Raw genomic sequence first — 21,319 nt, 5'->3', positions numbered from 1 at the left:
CTGGCTTTGTAGCCTCCGTGGTTCAGGAGGGATGGCTGTCCCCCTTTGGGGTCATTTCCTCAGGGTGATGTGAGTATAGGCAGACTGAGAAGGGGGGTGTTGAAGTGCCTCTGTCTCAGATCTTTTTTTTAGGTTTATTCATCTATTTATTTTTGAGAGAGAGAGAGAGAGAGAGAGGGAGAGAGAAGGAGAGAACCAGCAGGGGAGGTGCAGAGGGGGGACAGAGGAGCTGAAGCCGGCTCTGTGCTGATAGCAGCGGGCCTGATGCGGGGCTCCAACTCACGAACCATGGGGTCGTGACCTGAGCTGAAGTCAGCCGCTTAACCGCCTGAGCCGCCCCGGCACCCCTCGAATCTTCAAGCTACTCATGGTTCCCTGGTTCCCAGGGTCCCTCCCGGACGGGTGGCACGTACCGTCTCTGAGCAAGAAGTACAGCCTAAGTCTGGTCTGGCCCCTGTGGCCCCTGTTAGGACAGCACGCCCTCCTCCGTTCGGCTGGTGGTTCACGGGAACCACAGGGCCTAGCACGCAAGTGGCATAGACGAGGCAGGGCTGCACGCGGCCGTCTGCTGGGGCAGGAAGGAAGGAAAGCCAGAGGGCAAAACTACAGGCCGCTCCTCAGCCCGAAAACGTGGGGAGAAGAAACATGTCCCATCCCAGGGGTAGCCCAGACGGGGCCACCCAGTGGGAATCCGAATCCTGGAGCAGAGGAGGGCTGGGGCAGGCAGCCTGTGGAGGCCGGGGTGGGATCTTGGCTCCTCACTTCACCTCCTCGAGCCTCAGGTTCCTCACCCGTAAAATGGGACAGTCGGTTGAATTCCATGAGCTCCGTGTTGAGATTCAGCACAAGACCCCGCATAGCTGCCCGGTGGAAGACGAGCTGATCACAGGCACTGTGGTCTGATCTCCGCGTGCCGTCCGCCAGAGCTTTCTGAGAGCATTCCGGACCCACTGGCACGGGGCTTACCGTCGGCCGGCAGGAGCGGAGGGGGAGGGGACCTTCGTGGCTGGCCTCTTCCCGAGTCGGTGGTTCCTCGGAAATCTAAATTCTTTACCTTAGTTCGGCTCTTGACCAGCACTGACCATCATCAAAAGTAAGAAAAGCACGGGCGGAAAGGATAAGTCAGGGGTAACTGAGCGCCAGGTGATGGCAGGGCTGTTTCTGGCTGTGTGAGCGTGGGCAGTGGGTTGGCCTCTCTGTGCGTCCTGTTGTTTCCGGTACGAGGCATGGAAAATGAGACCTCCCTCTCGGGAGCTTGATAGGGTTAAAGGGATGGCCCTTTGCCGACACTTAGCACTTGTAATAGGTCCCTGTGGTGCTCCCCTCATTCCTGCTCCTGGAGGAAGATATTACCACCGGGAGGCAGGAATAGGCCTTCCCAGGGCGATTAAATATTCTCGTGGTTGTTTGGGTTCAAACAGACAAAATACGGGTTTATAGGTGCCTGCCGAGAGTCCAAGCCTTCTGGAAACGTCGAAGGAGCTGTTCATACCGCGGGATTCTCCCCACATCCACCGTTCCTCGATTCGCCCGCCACCAGTCTCCACCCCGGCGCTAGGTGATAATTTGAAAATGTCTGGGAGAACTTCTGTGAGAGCTGGCCGTGCTGGCGGGCAGTGGTCTGGGGAGGAGCCAGTGGCTGGGGCTCACGGGGGCTCGGGTTCAAGTGCAGGGTGGCTGGGGCTCCGTGGGCCTCTGTTTGCTTCATCGTAAAGCGGGGCCAGCACTGCCTCCTCAGCTGGGCTGTGGTGGTTGATGCAATGAGATGGGGGGGGGGGCAGCTAGATTATTTTACGCTGCAACGTGCCATGTACATGGTGGCATTTTTGTTAAGGGAGGGCCAGGCTGGGCCCGGCAAGTGCGCATCTCTGGAATGGGCTGGGTCAGCTCTGGTGGCATCCCACAGCTTGAGAATGGGGGAGGAGTGGTCCCCGAAGAACCCCGCCCCAGGCCCCTCCAGACTCTGAATAGATGGGCCCTCCGTCTTTCTTCTGTCCCTGCCCGGGTCCTGCTGGTGCTGCGGGGCCAGCTCACAGGCTACCTCCGTCACGGAAGGCGCCTCTCTCGCCTCGGGGCATCCACGGGGGGCTAGCCCTCGTCTTCTGTGTCGGGCTGATTATTACGGACACCTCACCCCTGCCCTGCCGAACTTGAAGACCCGGTGGGAGAGGGAGGGTCATCATCTGGATCCGGTCACCTCTCTATCCCTGGGCCCCTGTGGCACCTGCTAGTGTCTGTGTGCGTGAAGGAGGGCGCCGCGGAGTTTCCTGTGCGCGCATGTGAACGTCCGTGTCACAGGCACGTGCCCGCTGCCTTTCCCCGGGGACAGGTGCCCAGCCGGGCTCTCAGAATGTGGAGGACATGTGTGTCAACACAGCACGATCAGGACTCCGAGGAAGGGAAGCTCGGGGGAACACGGTGTGCAGGGGACGCCCCCGCCGGCCTGAGGGTGGGAAGTCGTGCCAGCACCAGCTGTCCGAGGAGGTAACCCCCAAGCTGCATTTGGAAGACGGTGGGCAGGTGGGGGCGCCTGGGGGGCTCAGTCGGTTAAGCCTCCGACTCTTGGTTTCGGCCCAGGTCACGATCTCATGGTTTGTGAGTTCGAGCCCCGAGTCAGGTTCCGCGCTGACAGCACGGAGCCTGCTTGGGATTCTTTGTCTCTCTCTCTGTCCCTCCCCCACAGGTGCTGTCTCTGTCTCTCCCAAAACAAATAAATAAATGTAAAAAGGAGATGGACGGGCGGGAAAGGGGGAAGGGCATCGCAGGAAGGGAGGATCAGCTGGGTTTGTCGAGGTTGATGCTGGAGCCCCGAAAGGTCCCTTCTGGGTCACCTGTGCTCTGGAGCAAGTCCCCTGGGCTCTCGTCCGGGGGTGGATTTCAGGGGTCCCGCGCTCCCGTCTGGTCATGCTGTCATCTCAACACGTGGCTTCGAAGGCCTCTGCCCCCAGGGGGAGAGAGGAGGAGTCACTAGGGCTCTTCCCCTCCTCCCCCCCAGCCCCGTAGTGACACAAGTCACTACCGCTCGCGCACCACTGGCCAGGGCTGGTTACACGACCCCCACCCCCTGTAAGGGAATCTGGGAAGTGGAGGGAAGCAGGTGTGGGATTTGAGGAGCGCACGGGGAACCCGCTTCCAGAGATTCCCCGGGGCCCAGGGGAAGGCGGCATCGATGGGGCTTATAGTCCCCGGACTTCGCGGCTCTGCCAGAAACTCGATAAAACACCGACTCCCTCCCTGCCACCCCCCCAACCCCCCCCCCCGCCCAACCACTGGGCATTAATATTATGGCTGGAAAAGAAACCCGTGGAAAGAACAGAGCTCAGGGGGTAAAGGGAGTCTGGTTACAACGTGTGGAGAAGGACTAAGTTCTTTGGTGACTGTTAATGCTTTTAAGGAAGTGGGTTTAACATTGGCCGTGTCTCCTCCTTGCCCTCCCTCCCTCCCTCCATGTCAGAGTGTAAACACTACGGAGTAGGTATGGTGGGCTTTTTCGCGTGGAAACGAGCCCTTTACATTTACGAGTCTTCTAAGCCTTTCAAAGAAGCTGCTCACAGAGTCTGCTTCTCGTTGCTTCAGGAGATGCTGGCAGTGGATGGGGAAGTGGGGCTGAGTCCTGCTCACGAAACGCCCAGGAGCACAGGCAGGGGAGTCCCGCTCAGCTACCTTCCCCATTCTTCTTGGCAAGGGCTTGGTCTTCACTTGCGATTTTAATTTACATTCATCATCATGGTTTTGTGTGTTCTTTCGGGTCACATTATTTCCCAACGTGCTTCTGGAGAATCAGTTGTATAATGCAGTTTTTATCTTACTGAATTTATTACGAAGATCTTTCTTTAATTCAAATAGCTGGCGCTTTGGGGTGTAGGTGAGAGATTGTCAGCATCGGGAGACCAGCAGTGGCTGGGGGTTCGTTTCCTTTCGTAGACTAGGAGCGTGCGGAAGACAGCTGGCTTTGTGGCAGCCGGGGGGTCTCGAAGTTCACTGCTGTCTTGTAGACCACACATAGCTGCCTGCCTTTTTCCCAACCACTCTGACAGTCCCTGTCTTTTTATTGGTGCAGTTAGACCACTGATGTTTAAAGATTTTTTTTTAATATTTTTTATATTTGAGAGAGAGAGAGAGAGAGAGAGAGAGAGAGAGAGAGAGAGAGGGCACATGAGCAGGAGAGGGGCAGAGAGAGAGGGGGACACAGAATCGGAAGCAGGCTCCAGGCTCCAAGTGTCAGCACAGAGCCTGACGCGGGGCTTGAACCCACAAACTGTGAGATCATGACCTGAGCCAAAGTCGGACGCTTCACCGACTGAGCCAGCCAGGCGCCCCTGGACCACTGATGTTCAAAGTGATTATTGATAGGGGCGCCTGGGTGGCGCAGTCGGTTAAGCGTCCGACTTCAGCCAGGTCACGATCTCGCGGTCCGTGAGTTCGAGCCCCGCGTCAGGCTCTGGGCTGATGGCTCAGAGCCTGGAGCCTGTTTCCCATTCTGTGTCTCCCTCTCTCTCTGGCCCTCCCCCGTTCATGCTCTGTCTCTCTCTCTCTGTCCCAAAAATAAATAAACGTTGAAAAAAAAAATTTAAAAAAAATAAAAAAATAAAAAAAAAACAAAGTGATTATTGATATAGTTGGAGTAATATCTACTATATTTGTTATTTTTCTTTTTTTAATGTTTATTTATTTTTGAGAGAGAGAGAGAGAGAGAGAGAGAGAGAGAGAGAGAGACAGAACATGAGTGGGGGAGGGGCAGAGAGAGAGAGGGAGACACAGAATCGGAAACAGGCTCCAGGCTCCGAGCTGTCAGCACAGAGCCCGACGTGGGGCTCGAACTCACGGACCGCGAGATCATGACCTGAGATGAAGTCGGACACTCAACCGACTGAGCCACCCAGGCACCCCTGTTATTTTTCTGTTCATCCCCGTTCTTTGTTTCTCTTTTTGCCTTCTGCCCTTTTTCTGCCTTCTGTGGTTTTAACTGAGCATTTTACGTGTCCCCATTTTCTCTGCTTTCTCGGCATATCAGTTACACAGGCACACCTCATTTTCTTGAGCTACGCTTTATTGTGCTTTGCAGACAGGGCCTCTTTTACAAATCGAGGGTTGGCGATAACCCTACGTCGAGCAAGTCCTGTCTGTTAGAGCCATTCCTTCCAACAGCATTTGCTCCCTTCGTGTCTCTGTGTCACCTTTTGGTAATTCTCAGAATATTTCAAACCCTTTCATTATTATTGCATTTGGCAGGGTGACCTGTGATCGGTGATTATGACTCCGGGAAAGCTCAGATGATGGTTAACAGTTTTTAGCAATAAAGCATTTTTCAATTAAGGTATATACATTTTTTTTAGACATTGTACTATGGCACGTGTAGCAGCACAGTATGGTATAAACGTAACCTTGATGTGCACTGGGAAACCAAAAAATTCGTTTCACTCCTTTCGTTGAGGTATTCACTTTATTGCAGTGGGTCTGGAAGCAGCCCCGTAATGTCGCCAAGGCGTGTCTGTGTTTCTTAACTTCTCAGAGTGGCGGCCTTAGAATTTGCAACAGACACGTAACACAGACGCCTAATCCAAGTCCCTTCCCAAATGACACCGTGTGACGTCACATGTAGCGTGCAAGCACCTTCCACACAGTCTTCCTGTTCCCTCTGTCTCAACCCTCACCGCACTGCTGCCTTCCGTGCCCCTCATCCAGAAGCTGTAATCGCGTGATACGTTGTTGCTGTTCCTATTTGGACCACTGTCACCTGGTAGATCATTTAAGAATAAGGAAAATAAGGGGTGCCCGGGTGGCTCAGGCGGTTAAGCATCTGACTCTTGATCTCAGCTCAGGCAGGTCCTGGTCCCACAGTTCATGAGTTCAAGCCCCACGTTGGGCTCTATGCTGGGCATGAAGCCTACTTGAAAAAAAGAGAAGAAAACTAAAAGTTTGTATTCCTTGTCTAGCTCTCTTCCTTTTCCTGTGTAGATCTGTGTTTCTTTTCATTTTAATGTTTTTAATTTTCATATTTTGAAATCTGTCTTCCTTCCTTCCTCCCTTTGTCCGTCCTTCCATCCCTCCTTCCCTTCGTGGTCTGCATTTCTGACCTACATCATCTTTCTTCTCACAGAAGAGCTTCTTATCACTCTTTTTTTTTTTTTTTTTTGCAAGGAAGATCTACTGGTGACAAATGTCTTCAAATTTTGTCAGAGAAAGCCTTTACTTCTTCACCTTTGAAAGATGATTTCACACGGTACAGAATTTTAGATTGGGGGGAATTTCCTCTCAACACTCGATCTCACTCTACTCTCTTCTTGCGTGGTTTCTGAAGAGAAGTCTGATGTGATTCTTACCTTGGTTCCTTTTTAGGTAAGGTGCCCCCCCCCCCCCACCTCGGCCTCTTTCAAGATTTTTCATTGATCTTTGATTTTCCTCAGCACGAGCGGGATGTGCCTATGAAAAGCTGTGTTGGCTTTCTGGTATTTATCCTGTTCGGTGTTCGGTGAGCTTCATGGATCTTTGGTTTGGTGTCCAACATTGATTTTTGGAAATTCTCAGACATCACTGGTGCAAGTATTTCTTCTCTTCCTTTCTCTCTTCTCTTTCTGGTATTCCCACGATGCACCTGTTACACCTTTTATAATTGTCCCTCAGTTCTGGGATACTCTGTTCTGTTTCAGTCGTATTTTTTCCTTGCTGCTCGGTTTGGAATAGATTTATGGACCTATCCTCATTGGTTCTTTGCCCAGCCAGGTCCAGTTGGCTAATGATCTCCTCAGAGGGATTCTTCGTTTCTATTTTAGTGCCTTTTTTTTTTTTCGGTTTGTTTTTTAACCTTTAGCACTTTCTGGTCCTTTCGCAGAACTCCCGTGTGTGCTAACATTAGCCATCTCTTCTCGTGTGTTGCCTACTTTTTCCTTTGGAGCCCTTCGCGTATTAATCATAGTTACCGCACAGTCCTGGTCTGATAGTTTCAGCGTCACTTCCCTATCTCAGCCTGGGTCTCATGGTCTCATGCTTGCTCTGTCTCTTCGAGGTGGGTTTCGAATGCCTTGTAATTTTGTAGTTGTGGAAAAACTGGGCAGGAAGTATCTGGTAAAAGGAACCTGAACTGATTTATTTCCATGGCAGTTTCTGCCCTGGTAGGGTTGTTATTCTCGGTACCCATCTGTCTGCCTCTCCAAATTGTGCCGTGTGATCTCAGCTGACAGACGGGCGTAAGAAAAGTTACTGATTTTCGGTTCAGCTTTTCCTCGTGCGGATGAGGGTGAGGACTTCCAAGCTCCTTACGCGCCAGACCAGAAGCTGGGAGTTGGACGCAATTCTTTCTGTGTTCTCCCTCCCTCCTTCCTTCCCCCCACCCCGGCCTCCCCTGTTCTCCCCCCCTCCCGCCTGCGCGTGCCCCACCTGCGTCGCACTGGGCAGGACTTGTCTGGGCATTGCCCTGACTGGAGGTTTCTCTGGTTTTTGTTTTTATTTTTTATTTTTTAGTGGGGGGCATCATGAGTTCAGACCCGAGCTCTATGCGTTGGTGTTTAGAGAGGCCTCCCTTCCCTGAACTTGGCTGCACTTTACTCCTTGGGGACACGTCAAGATGGACATGCTAGGCTCAGGTGACAGAGGTCGTCCAGAGTTTCCCGGGCCCTCCTGCCCCTGTTGAAGGCCATGTCTTCACGGTGTCCAGCTGTGCTTTCTCAACTGCACCCCTCCATCCAGCCCTGAGCTTCAGAGATGACCATGCTTATTCTGTGGCTGGGGTGACAATGACAGGTGGCAGTGGTAGGTGATGCAGCCAGCGGAAGGAAGGGGTGTCTGACTAGGGACAGAGGAGCATGGCCCATGGGGGAGTTTCGCTGTGCCCCTTCTGTGGCTGTACGTAGGATACAGAGGTGGTTTCTTCGTGATCTGTGTGTAGAGACGTTGAAACGAGCAGACAGACAGAGGTCTGCTAGGAGGGGGCTTTGGGCAGGAGGGGCCGTGAGCATCGTAGGGGCAGGACGGGGTGCGGCTTGCTCAGTGGGTAGGAGGCGGGCAGCAGAGTCATGCTGGGCAACGCATGGGACGCATTCAGCCAGCTGAGCTCCTCTGCTCCCAGTTGTGTTTACCCAAGAGCAAGTCCCAAGGTCCTCGATGCTCAACGTCTTGTCTTTGTGCTGCAGCCATATTTAAATATGGAGGGTCGCGACTAGGGTGGGGAGAGGCCAGAGAGCCGAACCCACCATCGGGTGCCCCGTCTCTGCCCACGCACATGCCAGTCCTCACGTGGCTGTACTTGGCTTCTCTGTGGAGTGGGGCTGTTTTTAATCAAGGACTCAGGAAACCTTCGTTCCCTGAAGGACCTCTGGTGTCCTTCTGGCTTTGTGACTGGAAGGACACCCATGGGGATGGGTCTGGGGATGGGCGATGCTTTCACACCCAGCGGACATCCAAGGAGGGAATCCTGATGTTTGGGGCACCTGCTCTGGGCAGGCACTTTGCTTGGTGCTGGAGACTGAGTAAACCAGGTGACTGAGGAGGAGCTGAGAGTCTACAGGCCCAAGGCCTGCAAACAAGCAGAGGTGGCCCTGGGGGAGTCGGCAGGGGGCCTTGCCAGCCAGACACCCCACCGCAAGGTCCCTACTGGGCCTGTCCCTGAGGCAGGGGGACTCCTGAAGCTTGATTTGCTGTCGTTGTTGTTGTTATCACTGGTGATGTTTTGTTAATTTTCTGCACTGGGGTGGGAGTGGGCTGACCTCTGCTTCGGAGAGTGCCCTCAGTGGGGGGGGGGGGGGCTGGGGAGGTAGGTGGCTGGGGGGAGGGGGGCAGGGAGACTGTTTAAGGCCTTGAGGTTCATGGGGCTGAGAGTTGGCACCAACTTGGCAAGAGCATGCGGCCCTATGTGTGTGCGTGGGGGGGGTTCTTGAGCCTCAGTGGCCCCTGGAATAGGAGGGTCCTAGGCAGGGGCCCTGCTGACCCAGGCGGGGGGACCCCCCAGCTGCTGTGATGAATGACATCACCAGCCAGACAGAGGGGGCTGTGGAGCCAAGGGCATCTTAGTGAGCCTGGGCCAGGTCCACGGTGTCCTGGGCGGGGGCGGGGGGTGGTGTTAGTTCCACTGCTTCTAAAGTGCCAGGTAAGCTCTGATGACCACCTTGTGAGATGGGGGGGGGGGGCTGTGGAGTCTTCTCTCCCCTCTGGGCTGCCAGTCCCTCTGGGACCCCAGGCAGGCCTGTGATCTTCCTGGGCCTCAGTTTCCCCATCTGTAAATGCTGGCCTCATAGTCCTGGAGACAGTCAGGCAGTCAGGCAAAGACGCCTAGAATCATCCAGTGCGACGTGGGCTACAAGGACCCCCTGACCTTGCCTGTGGGTCCAACAGGGGCTTGGAGGAGGCGCGGCCCAAGGTGAGTCCTGGGAACGGTCAGGAGGTGGCCTGAGGTGGCCCGGTGGGGCAGGTTCTGTTGTCATTTCCAGGACCCGCCGGCTCGGAGCTTCTGGGGTGTGTGATGGGACGCAGGGGCCGTGGGGCCCGGGCTACAGGCGGCTTGCTCTGGCCTCTCTGACCTTACTGGCGCTCAGCAGCCCTGCTCCCACGCGGTGCCGTGTGCACGGCGCATTTCCCCTGCATGATGAGAAACGTTGGCTGAGGACACAGCCCAGGCCGGGCCACGCACAGGTCAGTGGCAGGCCTGGGTGAGTGACTGGGCCTCTTCCGTTCCTCATCCTGGGTTCTCACTACAGAGCTTTACCCCGGAACCAGAATAAGTGTTAGGAAAACCTAACTCACTTGACATTATTTGTCGCATTTTATGGAAGATTTAAAAAAAAATTTTTTTTTTAACGTTTATTCATTTTTGAGAGACAGAGACAGAGCATGAGCGGGGAAGGGGCAGAGAGAGGGAGACACAGAATCCAAGCAGACTCTAGGCCTCAGCTGTCAGCACAGAGCCCAACACGGGGCTCGAACTCACGAACTGTGAGATCGTGACCTGAGCCGAAGTTGGAGGCTCAACCGACTGAGCCCCCCAGGTGTCCTTGGAAGTTTTTTTTTTTTTAACTTCCACCGACTACTTTGCACCAATATGAAAAGAGTCTAGACAGCAACAGCTTTATTAATTTGTTATAAGTGGAGAACAAGGTCTCCTAAAAAAGTTAATATCTAGGCCTCTCGGGCTTTTTCTTTTAAGTATTTAAGGAATTATTACTTTACTCTCTTTTTTTGGTGGTGGTGTGTTGGAAAATCTTTGTTCCCTTTTCACTGCCTGTCTGTGTTTATCTTTTGTAAAACTGTCTTCCAGTTCCTCGCTTTTTTTTTAATGTTTATTTTTTGTGAGAGAGAGAAAGAGAGAGACAGAATGCAAGCTGGGGAGGGGCAGAGAGAGAGGGAGACACAAAATCTAAATCAGGCTCCGGGCTCTGAGCTGTCAGCACAGAGCCCAACGCAGGGCTTGAACTCACGAACTGTGAGGTCATGACCTGAGCTGAAGTCAGACGCTTAACTAACTGAGCCCCCCAGGCGCCCCCCTCACTTTCCTTTTCTGCTCTGGGCAGGGAAGACAGACACTGTGCTTGCTAGCATTGTATGTAAAGCATGAGATAATGGACTCTGAGCGAGGGACTGGAGATTTGCCTACTGTGCGGTGCTCACTGGCCTTGGGTGGATGTTTGCTGAGCCTCTGCGGGGTTCTTCTGTCAGCCCGGGGCCGTGCCGTCTGCTCATGTGCTCGGAATGGAAAGCCCCTGGCACGGAGTGGGCACCCAGCTCATCTCAAGTAGGAGAATGACCTACTTTTGCCTCCATGGGTGAGGCCGTCATGGCGGTCAGCAGCTGTGGGGCTGTTGGTAAGGATGACAAGTGACACTGTGAGCCTCGGGCCAGAGCAGCGGGGGGGTGTGTTCCTGGCAGAGGAGGCCAGCTGCCTGGGGCCCACCGAGAGCCCCAACTTTGATCAGCCCATAACTTGGGGTAACATCTCCTCCTGTATCCCCTCATCGCGACACGACTGAGGCCCCGGCCTGGCCAATGTTGCATCAAGATCCTGCCCTCGAGGGGCTGATGGAGGAGCAAACACCCAGGGCAGCCCTCTGCCAACCTGGGAGCCGAGAGGAGGTGCCAGACCATGGGGTCATGAGGGGAGGCTTCCTGGAGGAGGCAGAATGGAAGGTGGCCATGAAAGGAGCGGGAGGGAGGATGGCTTTCTCCGTCAGGGAACTGAATGCACCGTGGCCTGCTGGGGAGTGTAGGGCGGGTGGCGGGTGGCCGGGCCCGAACTTCGGGGTGAGTCAGACCCTGTGGGGCCCACACCCCTTCACGGGCCAGGCTTTCTTCAAGGTCAGCCTGCACCTTTGGTGGCCGTGAAGCAGGAGAGCCAACAGCCCTCTGATTGCAGATGCCGATCTCCATTTCTCATCCGTGAAGCGGAGAACAGGTGCTGAGGCTCTCCTGAGACGCTGGTGTGCACGCACCTTTCCAGGGGTGGCTGGGGTGACAATGGGGCCGTCCCCACACACGGCCTCCCTTCTGGGGGTCTGGTCTGTCTCTCCTTTTGGCCTTTCTGCTCTTGGGGCCCCGAACGCCTGGCTGGGAGACTAGGAGGCGTTGGGGTCCAGCTGGCCGGGGGGGCTGATACAAGTTGGCGTCTGGGGACTGGCCCCGAGTCTTCACCGGGCTCTGTTCTCACGGTCCCCCCAGGTGCGCCTGGTGTACTGTCCCCCCACGGGCTGGGGCTTCCTCTCCCGCCCTCCCCTTGTGGCTCAGCTGGGGTGCCATCCCAGGGCCTCACGAGGAGTGGGCCCGTTTCACTACCTGCATCCGGCGTGCTGTGCCGCCTTGGGCAGGTGCTTGACCTGCCTGAGGCCCAGAGGCCTCATCTGCTACCCTGTCCTCTCTGGCATCTTCAGGGACCCTGGGAGGGGCTGCTGGGGAGGGAAAGGGGCCTTCAGGACATGTACTAGGGCCGCTGAGAAACTGTGACACTGGCTGGGCCGCACCTTGACGTGGCGGCTTCCAGCGGTGCCTAATCTTAGCACCTGTTATCTTGACCTTCACGGAGGCTACTGGGAGGCTGGCATCGCTCCTCCTAACCGATTCGTATTTCTTTTGTTTGGTGAGTGTCTTCATTGGGCTGAGTGTCCTGCTGAGCACAGATACGGATCTGAGCAATTCCCACACCCCCCCGTGAGGTTTAGTGCCGTGGGGCCCATTTAACAGATGAGGACACTGAGTCTTAGAAAAGTTCAGTGACTTCCCCAGAACCATCCGGCCAGGAAAGCGTGAGCTGAGAGGACACTTACTGTGGGTGACAAGGCCGTCCTACAGAACAGTCAGCTGTGTCCTGGGGGGTGTGGCTCGGGTCCTCTCTTCCCAGGCGGGTCCTTCCCTTCCAGGCGGCCCTTAGGGACGTGGTGGAGTTGCTCCCGGAGAGTCCATCAGCCTCAAGAGCAGGTGTCGCTGCAGTGGTCCGGGGACAGGGCCCATTTGCTTTTCCTTTGGCTTCTGTCTTCTCTCTTTCCCAGCTAGATCCAGATGGTTCTCTGAAACTTGCTTGCTTTCTTTTTAAGAAAAAAAAAAAAGGCATCATTTTTTTTTTCCTGTAAAGCAGTAATAGAAATAGAAAATTTGATTTATCTGGAAGAGTGTAAAGAAGAAGGTAAATATCAACTGTCACTCGGGCAGTCGCTGCTAACATTTGGGACGCCTGGCTGTCTGTTCCTCACCACTGCGTCCCCAGGGTACTGAGCCTGGAGCCCAGCAGGGGCTCAAAAAATACTTGTGACCAAATGGAAAAAATGAATAAGTACATACATACATACATACATATATATATATATATATATATTTCTTTTTTTATTAAAAAAATTTTTTTTTACATTTTTATTTATTTTTGAGAGAGAGACAGAGCACAAGTGGGGGAGGGGCAGAGAGAGAATGAGACGCAGAATCCGAAGCAGGCTCCAGGCTCCGAGCTGTCGGCACAGAGCCCGACGCGGGGCTCGAACTCACGAACGGTGAGATCTTGACCTGAGCCGAAGTCAGACGCTCAACCCACTGAGCCACTCAGGCGACCCAAGTATATATATTTCTGAAAAGTGGGATCACAAATTGTATTTGTTCTTTGACTCTGTCTTTTCACTCGTTCGTCTTTCTCCCTGTGGTTTGGTGTCATTACTCAACCGTCCCTTGGGCTGAGCGTTGGATTGTTGGGAAGGAGAGCTGTGTTTCTACAGAGGCCGTATCTCTGGTTAGTCCTTACGGCGTGTTCCTAGAGGTGGTGTCGTTGGGCCACAGGATGGAATGGACAGGAGAAGAATCCTCCCTCTGGGTGATGGATCTGGGGAGTGCTCCCTGCTCACTCTTCAGGGGCGGGGCGGCTTCCGAGAGCTTCTGTGCCGGTAAAGGCGGGCGGGTCAGGGCAGCGAGGAATGAGTTATGGATTATGCTCTAATAAGTCACATGAGAGCAAAGGGAGTTCATACTTCTCTGAAGACAGAACGGACCTTTCTGGAATCAATCCGTGGGGATGCTGATTGTGCCTGGATAATCCTTCATGGCATGTTGAGAAAGCCGCTCCCTCCTGCTCAGCAGGGCTGTGTCCGGCCTCCACCTCTGCCTTCCCAAATGGCTAGACATTCCAGCGCCCCCAGGCCTATCAGGTCACGCTCGACCTCAGCTCACAAACACTGAGCATCTGCAGCTTCCAGCTCCAGGCTTCTTGTTTATGGCCTCCCTTGCTGGCTTCGTCTCTCCGGCTCCACCTGCGAAGGCTGGCATTCCTGCATGCTAGAAGGTTCTCTTCTTGCTGTGCATGCTCTCCCAAGGCCATCTCACCCCGGTGCTAGCTCTGTGGCTTAGGAGTAGCTTACTGCACCTCTCTGTGCCTCGATCTTCTCTCACCTCTAGGATGGCCCTGACATCTGTGCCTACCTCTCCAGGTGCTGCAAGGACCACACGCTCCCCAGCTCCTAGCACAGGACTTGATGCATCATAGGGCCTCACTCATTCATTCGTTCGCTCACTCGTTCGTTCACTCACTCGTTCATTCACTCGTTCATTCACTCACTCGTTCGACGCATACTTCTGGAGGGCCTCCTGCATGCTGAGCTCTGATTCCAGGCCCAGGGGATACAGCGAGAAGCAAAACAGACCCAGGCCCTGCTTGTTTGGAACCCGCGTGGTTTGTCACGTGGGAAACAACAGTGAGGCAGAGCAAGGGGACCAGGGGAGCAGGGTCGTGCTGTCAGGGGGCAGTGCCGCATGGGGTTGGGCTAGCACAGTGCTGGGGGCTGGGGGGCTGGGGGGCTGGGTCCAGACTCACCACGTCCAGTCCAGCTGTGGACCTTGACCAGGTTAATGCTGTTTTCTCGTCTTGGCCGTGTGACTGTTGCTAGCACTCGGCCTCTTTGTGCCTCAGTTTCCTCATCTGTGACACGGGGCCACATCACCTACCTCGTAGGGCAGTTGTGCCGATTAGTGAAAGGTGACAGGAGTCACCTGGACGCAGGTGCCATTAGCTGTCAGTCTAGACCCTATCTTAAGGCTTTGTCACCCTGTGGCTGGGAGGGCACCTCCACCAAATTGAAGGCCCGGGCCTCCCCTGGAGAAATATGGGTGCTGGAGGGGCAGTTAGCTCATCATGGCGCCCCCGCGAACCAGGAAACCAGCCCCGGCCTGGCCAGGCGGGCACAGAGGCCTGGAGGGACCGCCGTCACCTCCACGGGGCACAGAGCTAGCAGTGTGAGTGACCAGTGCTGTGCTAGGCCGGGGACGGCATAGGGGAGCCACTGATCTTTATAACGGCCCGTTTTTCAGGGTGCGGTCCTCAGATCCTCTTCCAGAGTCACCTGGGAGTGTGGACGGAACATCCAGTGTCCTTGGTCCCACCACGCGCCTCCTTGTGCCCCGAGCTCTGGGCTCCCCAGGGACCTGCCTTTTGAAACGCGCGCCCCGGGCAACTGAGGCTCACTGACGTTTGCAGCCGGTGGCCTACGGGTTGCTCCGGTGATGTGGTCTCCTCTTGATAAGGACAGTAGTACATCCAAACTACTCAAGGTGTGGTCGCCTGGGAGCATCACCTGGGAGCTTGTGAGAAATGCAAATCAGAGTCTCCGGGGGGAGGGCCCAGGACTCTCGGCCTTAACAAGCTTCTGTGGCCACCAGTCTGAGAAGCGCTGGGTCAGTGTTGGGAATGGCAGGGCCACCTGGCGATGAGCAGGTGCCCGGCCCAGGCGGGGAGGCCCCGGCAAACGCTGGTTGCCATTTGAGTGCCCAGGCAGGGACGCCAGCCTCTCTCTCTCTCTCTCCGCTAACCCCGTTTCCCTCTTCCCAGGGTCCCGAGTGATGGTGGTTTACACGGAGGACAAGCTGAGCCCTGCAAAACTGGTTAGCACGGCGGAGCCCGGAGCGGCGCCTGCTGGCTGGTGGGTGTGAACCGCGGGATCTCCGCGTCTCAAGCCAAGAGGAAGCATGTCTAAGAAGGGCCGGAGCAAGGGCGAGAGGCCCGAGATGGAGACTGATGCCGTGCAAATGGCTAACGAGGAGCTGCGGGCCAAGCTCACTAACATCCAGATCGAGTTCCAGCAGGAAAAGAGCAAGGTGGGAGGGGTGCGGGCCTCCCAGCTCTGCGGACGGGGCGCTCGCCCTGGTGGACAGCACTCCCCTCCGCTCTGAGTGGAGGGTGTGTTCCCGGGCTGGGGCTGGGGACGGGCACTGGACCTCTGAGCCTCAGCTTGTCCCTTGTTAAAACGGGTATAACGTCAGTGGTGGTACCACTGGGATTCCACTCCCGGCCCTGTCGCGTCTCTCTATGACCTCGGACCAGCTACGTCACTGTCTGCGCGGTAATCTCCCTCGCCTGCGAGATGGGGTCATGGCGGTACCACCCGAGGGGCCTGTGGTTGGGAGTTAGGAGGCAAGGGTCTTAAAGAGTTTGCAGCAGGGTCTGGCTCTGTGACGGGGCACCGGAGCTCTGGTGGGGCGAGACTGAGCTTTGGGGCCGCTCAGCACCATCGCCAGGTGGGTGCCAGGCCGGCCGTGCGCATCCAGTTAGAGCGCGGCTGTGACAGGCACCCTGTCACAATGGAGGAGCGCGGGCTTTCTCACCACACAGACCTGGCTTTAAACTTCTGCTTGGCCCCTGACTGGCTCCGTGCCCTCGGACAGGTGACATAAAGTCTCCAGGAAGAACCTGTTTTTTCCCGTCTGCAACGCAGCGTCATCATAACCGGCCAGTTCAGTGTCCTAAAGATGCAGTGTCACGGATACAACAAAAAGCCCATCGGTGTTCTCGCTCGGGTGGTTTGAGGGCAGAGCGGGCTGGGGCTCTGTGGTGTCCGTGGGAGAAGAGAAGGGGGGGTGGGAGCTTGCTCCCGGGCTGCCTGGGTGGCCGAGGGTCTGGGCTGTTCTGGGTAGGATGGGGGAGGTTATACCCACGTCTGCAGTTGGTATGTCTTCCAGCACCGGGGGCCCCGGGAGGGGACAGCCGGGGTATGGCTGCAGGTGTCCTGTCTTATTGAGAGCTGGGCCTCGGTAGCAGCGGTGGGGGGTGCTGGTTGGGGTCCAGCCCCCAGGTGGGGAGCAGAGCTGGGGCCTGGGCCCCGACTCGGCCCCTGGCTCAGGACAGCGACATGGAGAGCAGAGGCAGAGTCCAGGGCCTGGGGGATGAAGGCTGGGCTCCTGGAGCCTGGGGACAGGTGTGCCCCTTCCCATCCACAGACACTCAGCATTCCAGGCCCGCGGCCGTCACCGGCACGGCTGCCCGAGGTGCCGGGCTGGCCACACTTTGTGCAGCTCGGGCGGGATTCACCTGCTGGGATCCCTTGGGGCTGGCACGTCCCACCCAGAAGCAGCGACGGCGGCTGTGGTTGCCGGGAAGCCGCACGGCCAAGGTCATTCTGCCAGGGCTCCACCACCTAATTCGCCTTGAGGTCCGGGGGCAAAGCCATGTAACTGCCCATGCCTCCGTTTTCCCATTTGTTACGTGGGGTCCTCTGATGTGCCCGCCCCCCTGGGTTGTCGGCAGACTGGATGGGACAGTCACACACACGTGCTGCCCGTCACACGCGGTCACACGGCAGTTGGCTGACATTTATTACGTGTCTACTGTGCAGGTCACAGCAGATGCCTCGGAGGGCCTCCTGACCCTGGCAGTGACCTGCGCGGTCAGGGGCGGCTTTCTCCAGTTTATAGGTCAGAGAGGAGAGGTGACTTTGCCCAGGTGCGTTAGCTTGCTGGGGCCACCGTAACGAAGCACCACGGACTGGGTGGCTTAAAAATTCCAAAGAACTTCTTCCGGAGGTTGGCAGTCATGGGTCAAGGTGTGGGCAGGTGGGTTTCTCGAGAGGCCTCACTCCTTGGCCTGTAGATGGCTGGCCATCTTCTCCCCATGTCCTCACATGGCCATCCCCCTGTGTGCCTGTGTCCTGATAAGGATACCGGTCATAACAGGCCAGGGCCCACCTACATGACCTCATTTAACTTCTTTTAAGATTTCACATCTTCTAAGATTCTCTCTCCAATTATAGTCACATTCTGAGGTCCCGGGGGTTGGGACTTCCACATGAGAATTTTGGGGACACACCTCAGCCCATCCCACAGCAGGTCCACACAGGTGTAGGTGGTGGCACTGGGCTGGGAGCCAGGCCTTCCCTGTCACCTGGCCACCTCCCTGCTGGACGCGCCCGGCTGCCTGTGTTCTCAGCCCGGCCATCCACGTGGCCCCTCGGGAGGGCTTTCCTCGTGTCGCTGCTGGGGGAGCTCCTGTCCTCAGAGAATTCCGCACGGGTCTTACTGGCTGGTAGGAGAAACATAAATATAAAGTTTATAGACGCATTTAAATGGTATTTTTATATGATCTCATAAAACTGTTGTCGATGCCCCAGTTGAAGCATTGTTTTCCCGGAGGATCGCCGTTGAGCAGGGGCAGATGAGGGGACGTGGTAAATGTCTCTGTGGATTCATTCATTCACTGAACAGCCTGTACCGTTGTTCTGTGCTGTGCGGAACGGCACAGGGGCAAGGGGGCCCGAGTAGGCTTCGCGGAGGCCATTTGGAGCCTGCTCTTTTTTAAGGCTTTTCCTGGTGCTCCCACGGTCCCATGAGCACCCCGGTCGCCAGTCAGGGGCGCCAAGGCCCGTGGGGCGAAGTCCCTGCCTTGCTGGCCAGCCCTGCGGTGGGCAGGGGCAAAGCAGGGAGATTATGGTTAGGAGACGGCTGCGCGGTCGGGCAGTGGGACCAGGGTGGCTGCAGCGAGTGGACGAAGTGGCCAGGCCTGGAAATGGGGAGCCAGCCCTGACGGATCGGACGAAGGGCAGGGTGGAAGGGGACAGAGGCAGGGGGAGGCCGGCTTCGCCATTCCGCTCGCAGTGGCAGGTGGCGCTGGCTCAGAGGCTTTTCTGCACCGGCCCCTCCCTCCTCCTCCAGGGCGCGGTCCCTCCCTGTCATTTTGCTCCTGTCTTATATGCAGCCAGGTGCTCGTCTGTGCTGCTGTGCCGCCAGACTTGGGAGTGGCTTGGAGGCAGCTGGCGGGTAGAGTGCTGGCACGCTTTAGACCTGCTCAGCGCTAAGGAGTCGGGAGCAGGTGCTCTGTGCACAGCCCGGGCCAACCCAGCCTCGCTCTGCTCTGCTCGGGTCGTGGCACCTGGGCTCGGCCCTCGGCTCCTCTGTGACCCGGCAGGGCCTTCTCCCTCGACCCCGTCTTCCATCCGCGTCCCTGCCCTAGACACCTGTCTCAGCAGGCCCGACCTCCCCCAGGCTGCCCTGCGCACGCCTCTGCTCCCCTCCGCACCCCTTCCTTCTTTTTCACCTGTGAGCAAACTTCCCTTTATCCACTCAGTGCTTTGGGTTTTCCTCCTCCCAAGTCCTCCCGGGCAGCTGCTGATGTCCCTGTTTCACAGTCAGGGTTCCTCAGAGAAGCATGGAACCAATAGGAAATTGTGTGTGTGTGTGTGTGTGTGTGTGTGTGTGTGTGTAGGGGTGGGGAGTGGGAGGGAGACACATTTTTTTTTAAGAAGTTGGCTCACATGGTTACAGAGGCTGGCAAATCTGAACTTTGCAGAGCAGAGGCTGCTGGAAATTTCAGCAAGAGTGCATGTTGCAGTCTTGCATCTTGAAGCAGCCTGGAGGCTAAATTCCTCTCTCGTTGAGGAGCTCAGCCTTTTCACTCGAGGCCATCGACTGATTGGGTGAGGCCCACCCACATTATGAAGGGTCAGCTGGTTTACTCAAGGTCTGCCGGCTGAAATATGAATCACTTCTTTAAAAACTTTCACAACATACAGATGGGTATCTCGCCAAATGAATTGGTACCACAGCCCTGCCGACTTGACACGCACCATTCACCATCGTGGGGCTCAGTAATTACGTGTCCGTGCAGGCTTGGGATGCGACCGACCCCTGTCGGCAATAACCAGGGAAGTGGGGACAGCGTTGCCTCCTGGGAAGGACAATGCCAGAAGCAAGTATCAGTCCCTCGCTGGGGGCAAGCACGTTAAATGTTTAAAGTTCTGGCTTCCCGGCATTGAGTCCACGAGGAAAAGACTCCCAGTCCCAGCCCAGGGAGGGGGAGGCCCGGGGCTGACGGGTTCTCCCGTCTTGTTTCTGAGATCACGAGTGTTTGATGTAAGGAGATGCTGACTTTGTGTCTTTGCCTGGCTTACTTTTGGCTTCTTTCTCTGCTGTCAGAAGGATTTATCCATACCAAGGGACACTGACATTAATTTCAAAATGTGGGCATGCCAGAAACAGCGTAGGCCGGGGCAAATGTTGGCCACCTTCCGCAGAAGTCGCGCGTGTCTTCTGTGAGGTACAATTGGTTCCCGTTCTCTGGAGACTGGTGTGATACAGAAAGCAAACAGACTGTAAAGGCTTCGTGCCCAGTGTGTGTTTTTGTGGGATACCTGAAAAGGGGCGAATATGGCGTTTTGGAGCGTCTTAAGCAAATACTCCCTGGGCACATTCTACAAGCCATGGTTTAAATTTTGCTGATTAGACGGATGCGCTCAGGCTGGGTTGGCAGCCGGGCATCTGAGGAACAGGGCTCTGGGGCCAGGGGCCTGGGGGTGAGCCGGGCTCTGTCCCCTGGCAGCCCCTCCCCCCAGGCAGGTCTCGGAGGCATCTCTGAGCCTCCACTGCCTCCCTCCTGGGACCCCCTAGGGATTAATGTGGGGGATGCTGTGGAGCCCCCAGCCCGCGGAGGGGACAGGTCAGCGAGGCTGGTTGCCCTCCACTGCCCCTCTCTGCCTCCATCTGCTCTGTTTTCCCTGTGCCCACGGTCCAGTGCACGGGCACTGAAAAGGTACTTCTGGTGTCAAAATGTGTCCATCTTTGGTGAGTGACGCTATCTGCTTATGTGTCTTGTGACCGATAAGTCCCCGAATGGGAAGGGATGTCAAAGGCCTGACTGCCCTCGCCGGCGTCCGCAGGTGGCTTTCCACCTCTAGCGAAATTCCCAAGAAAACAGTAGCAAGTAAAGAAGCAGGTGGGGCTGCTGAGGGTCAGGACCACCAGGGGTGGCAGGCGAGGGAACTGGGGTGGGGGTGGGGGACCCGGCGAGGGTCTCGGGGGCCCTCCCGCACAACGGGGCGCGGGGAGGTGGCGGCCGGGCCTGGCCGGCTCCCCCAGCTCCGACCCTGACCCGTGTCCCCGTCGCTCGGGCTGCAGGTGGGCAAACTGCGCGAGCGGCTGCAGGAGGCCAAGCTGGAGCGCGAGCAGGAGCAGCGGCGGCACACCGCTTACATCTCGGAGCTCAGGGCCAAGCTGCACGAAGAGAAGACCAAGGAGCTGCAGGCGCTGCGCGAGGTGCTCATCCGGCAGCACGAGCAGGAGGCGGCGCGCACCGCCAAGATCAAGGAGGGCGAGCTGCAGCGGCTGCAGGCCACGCTGAACGTGCTGCGGGACGGCGCGGCCGACAAGGTCAAGACGGCGCTCCTGGCCGAGGCGCGCGACGAGGCGCGCAGGGCCTTCGACGGCGAGCGCCAGCGGCTGCAGCAGGAAATCCTGGAGCTCAAGGCTTCGCGCAAGCAGGCCGAGGAGGCGCTCAGCAACTGCATGCAGGCCGACAAGACCAAGGCGGCGGACCTGCGCGCTGCCTACCAGGCGCACCAGGACGAGGTGCACCGCATCAAGCGCGAGTGCGAGCGGGACATCCGCAGGCTGGTACGTGCTGCCTGCGCCCCCTCCCGGCTGGCGTGCGTGCCTGCACCCTTTTCTTCCCGCCCGTCCGCCCGTGCGCATCCTCTCCTTTGTGCCTTCTTCCCTGTCCGGCTTGCATGCATGCGTTCCTTCCTGTGTGTGTGCGGTAAACGCCGAGTTTTGAGGACCCGCTGTGCGTCAGGCACGGCTCTAGCACGGGGCTTCTAGCAAAGCCCCTGCCGTC

General features: G+C 56.7%; 1 protein-coding gene across 3 annotated transcripts in view; it reads left to right on the top strand.

Annotated features, from left to right (window-relative positions):
* Positions 1-21,319, top strand: part of JAKMIP1 (janus kinase and microtubule interacting protein 1) — a 136,061-nt gene that overhangs the window by 47,708 nt on the left and 67,034 nt on the right. For 2 of the 3 annotated variants that reach the window (XM_030314237.1, XM_032593015.1), the window contains exons 2-3: positions 15,275-15,540; positions 20,605-21,099. In XM_030314237.1, the coding sequence (XP_030170097.1) occupies positions 15,412-15,540; positions 20,605-21,099 (624 nt within the window). In that variant the 5' untranslated portion in view covers positions 15,275-15,411. The remainder of the gene's footprint in view (positions 1-15,274; positions 15,541-20,604; positions 21,100-21,319) is intronic. The other variant, XM_030314240.1, reaches the window with a different exon arrangement.

Source organism: Lynx canadensis, chromosome B1 (assembly GCF_007474595.2).
Source record: "Lynx canadensis isolate LIC74 chromosome B1, mLynCan4.pri.v2, whole genome shotgun sequence".
In the NCBI taxonomy this organism is placed as follows: domain Eukaryota; kingdom Metazoa; phylum Chordata; class Mammalia; order Carnivora; family Felidae; genus Lynx; species Lynx canadensis.
The sequence above is the reverse complement of the archived record's forward strand: the minus strand, read 5'-3'. Positions and strand labels throughout refer to the sequence as shown.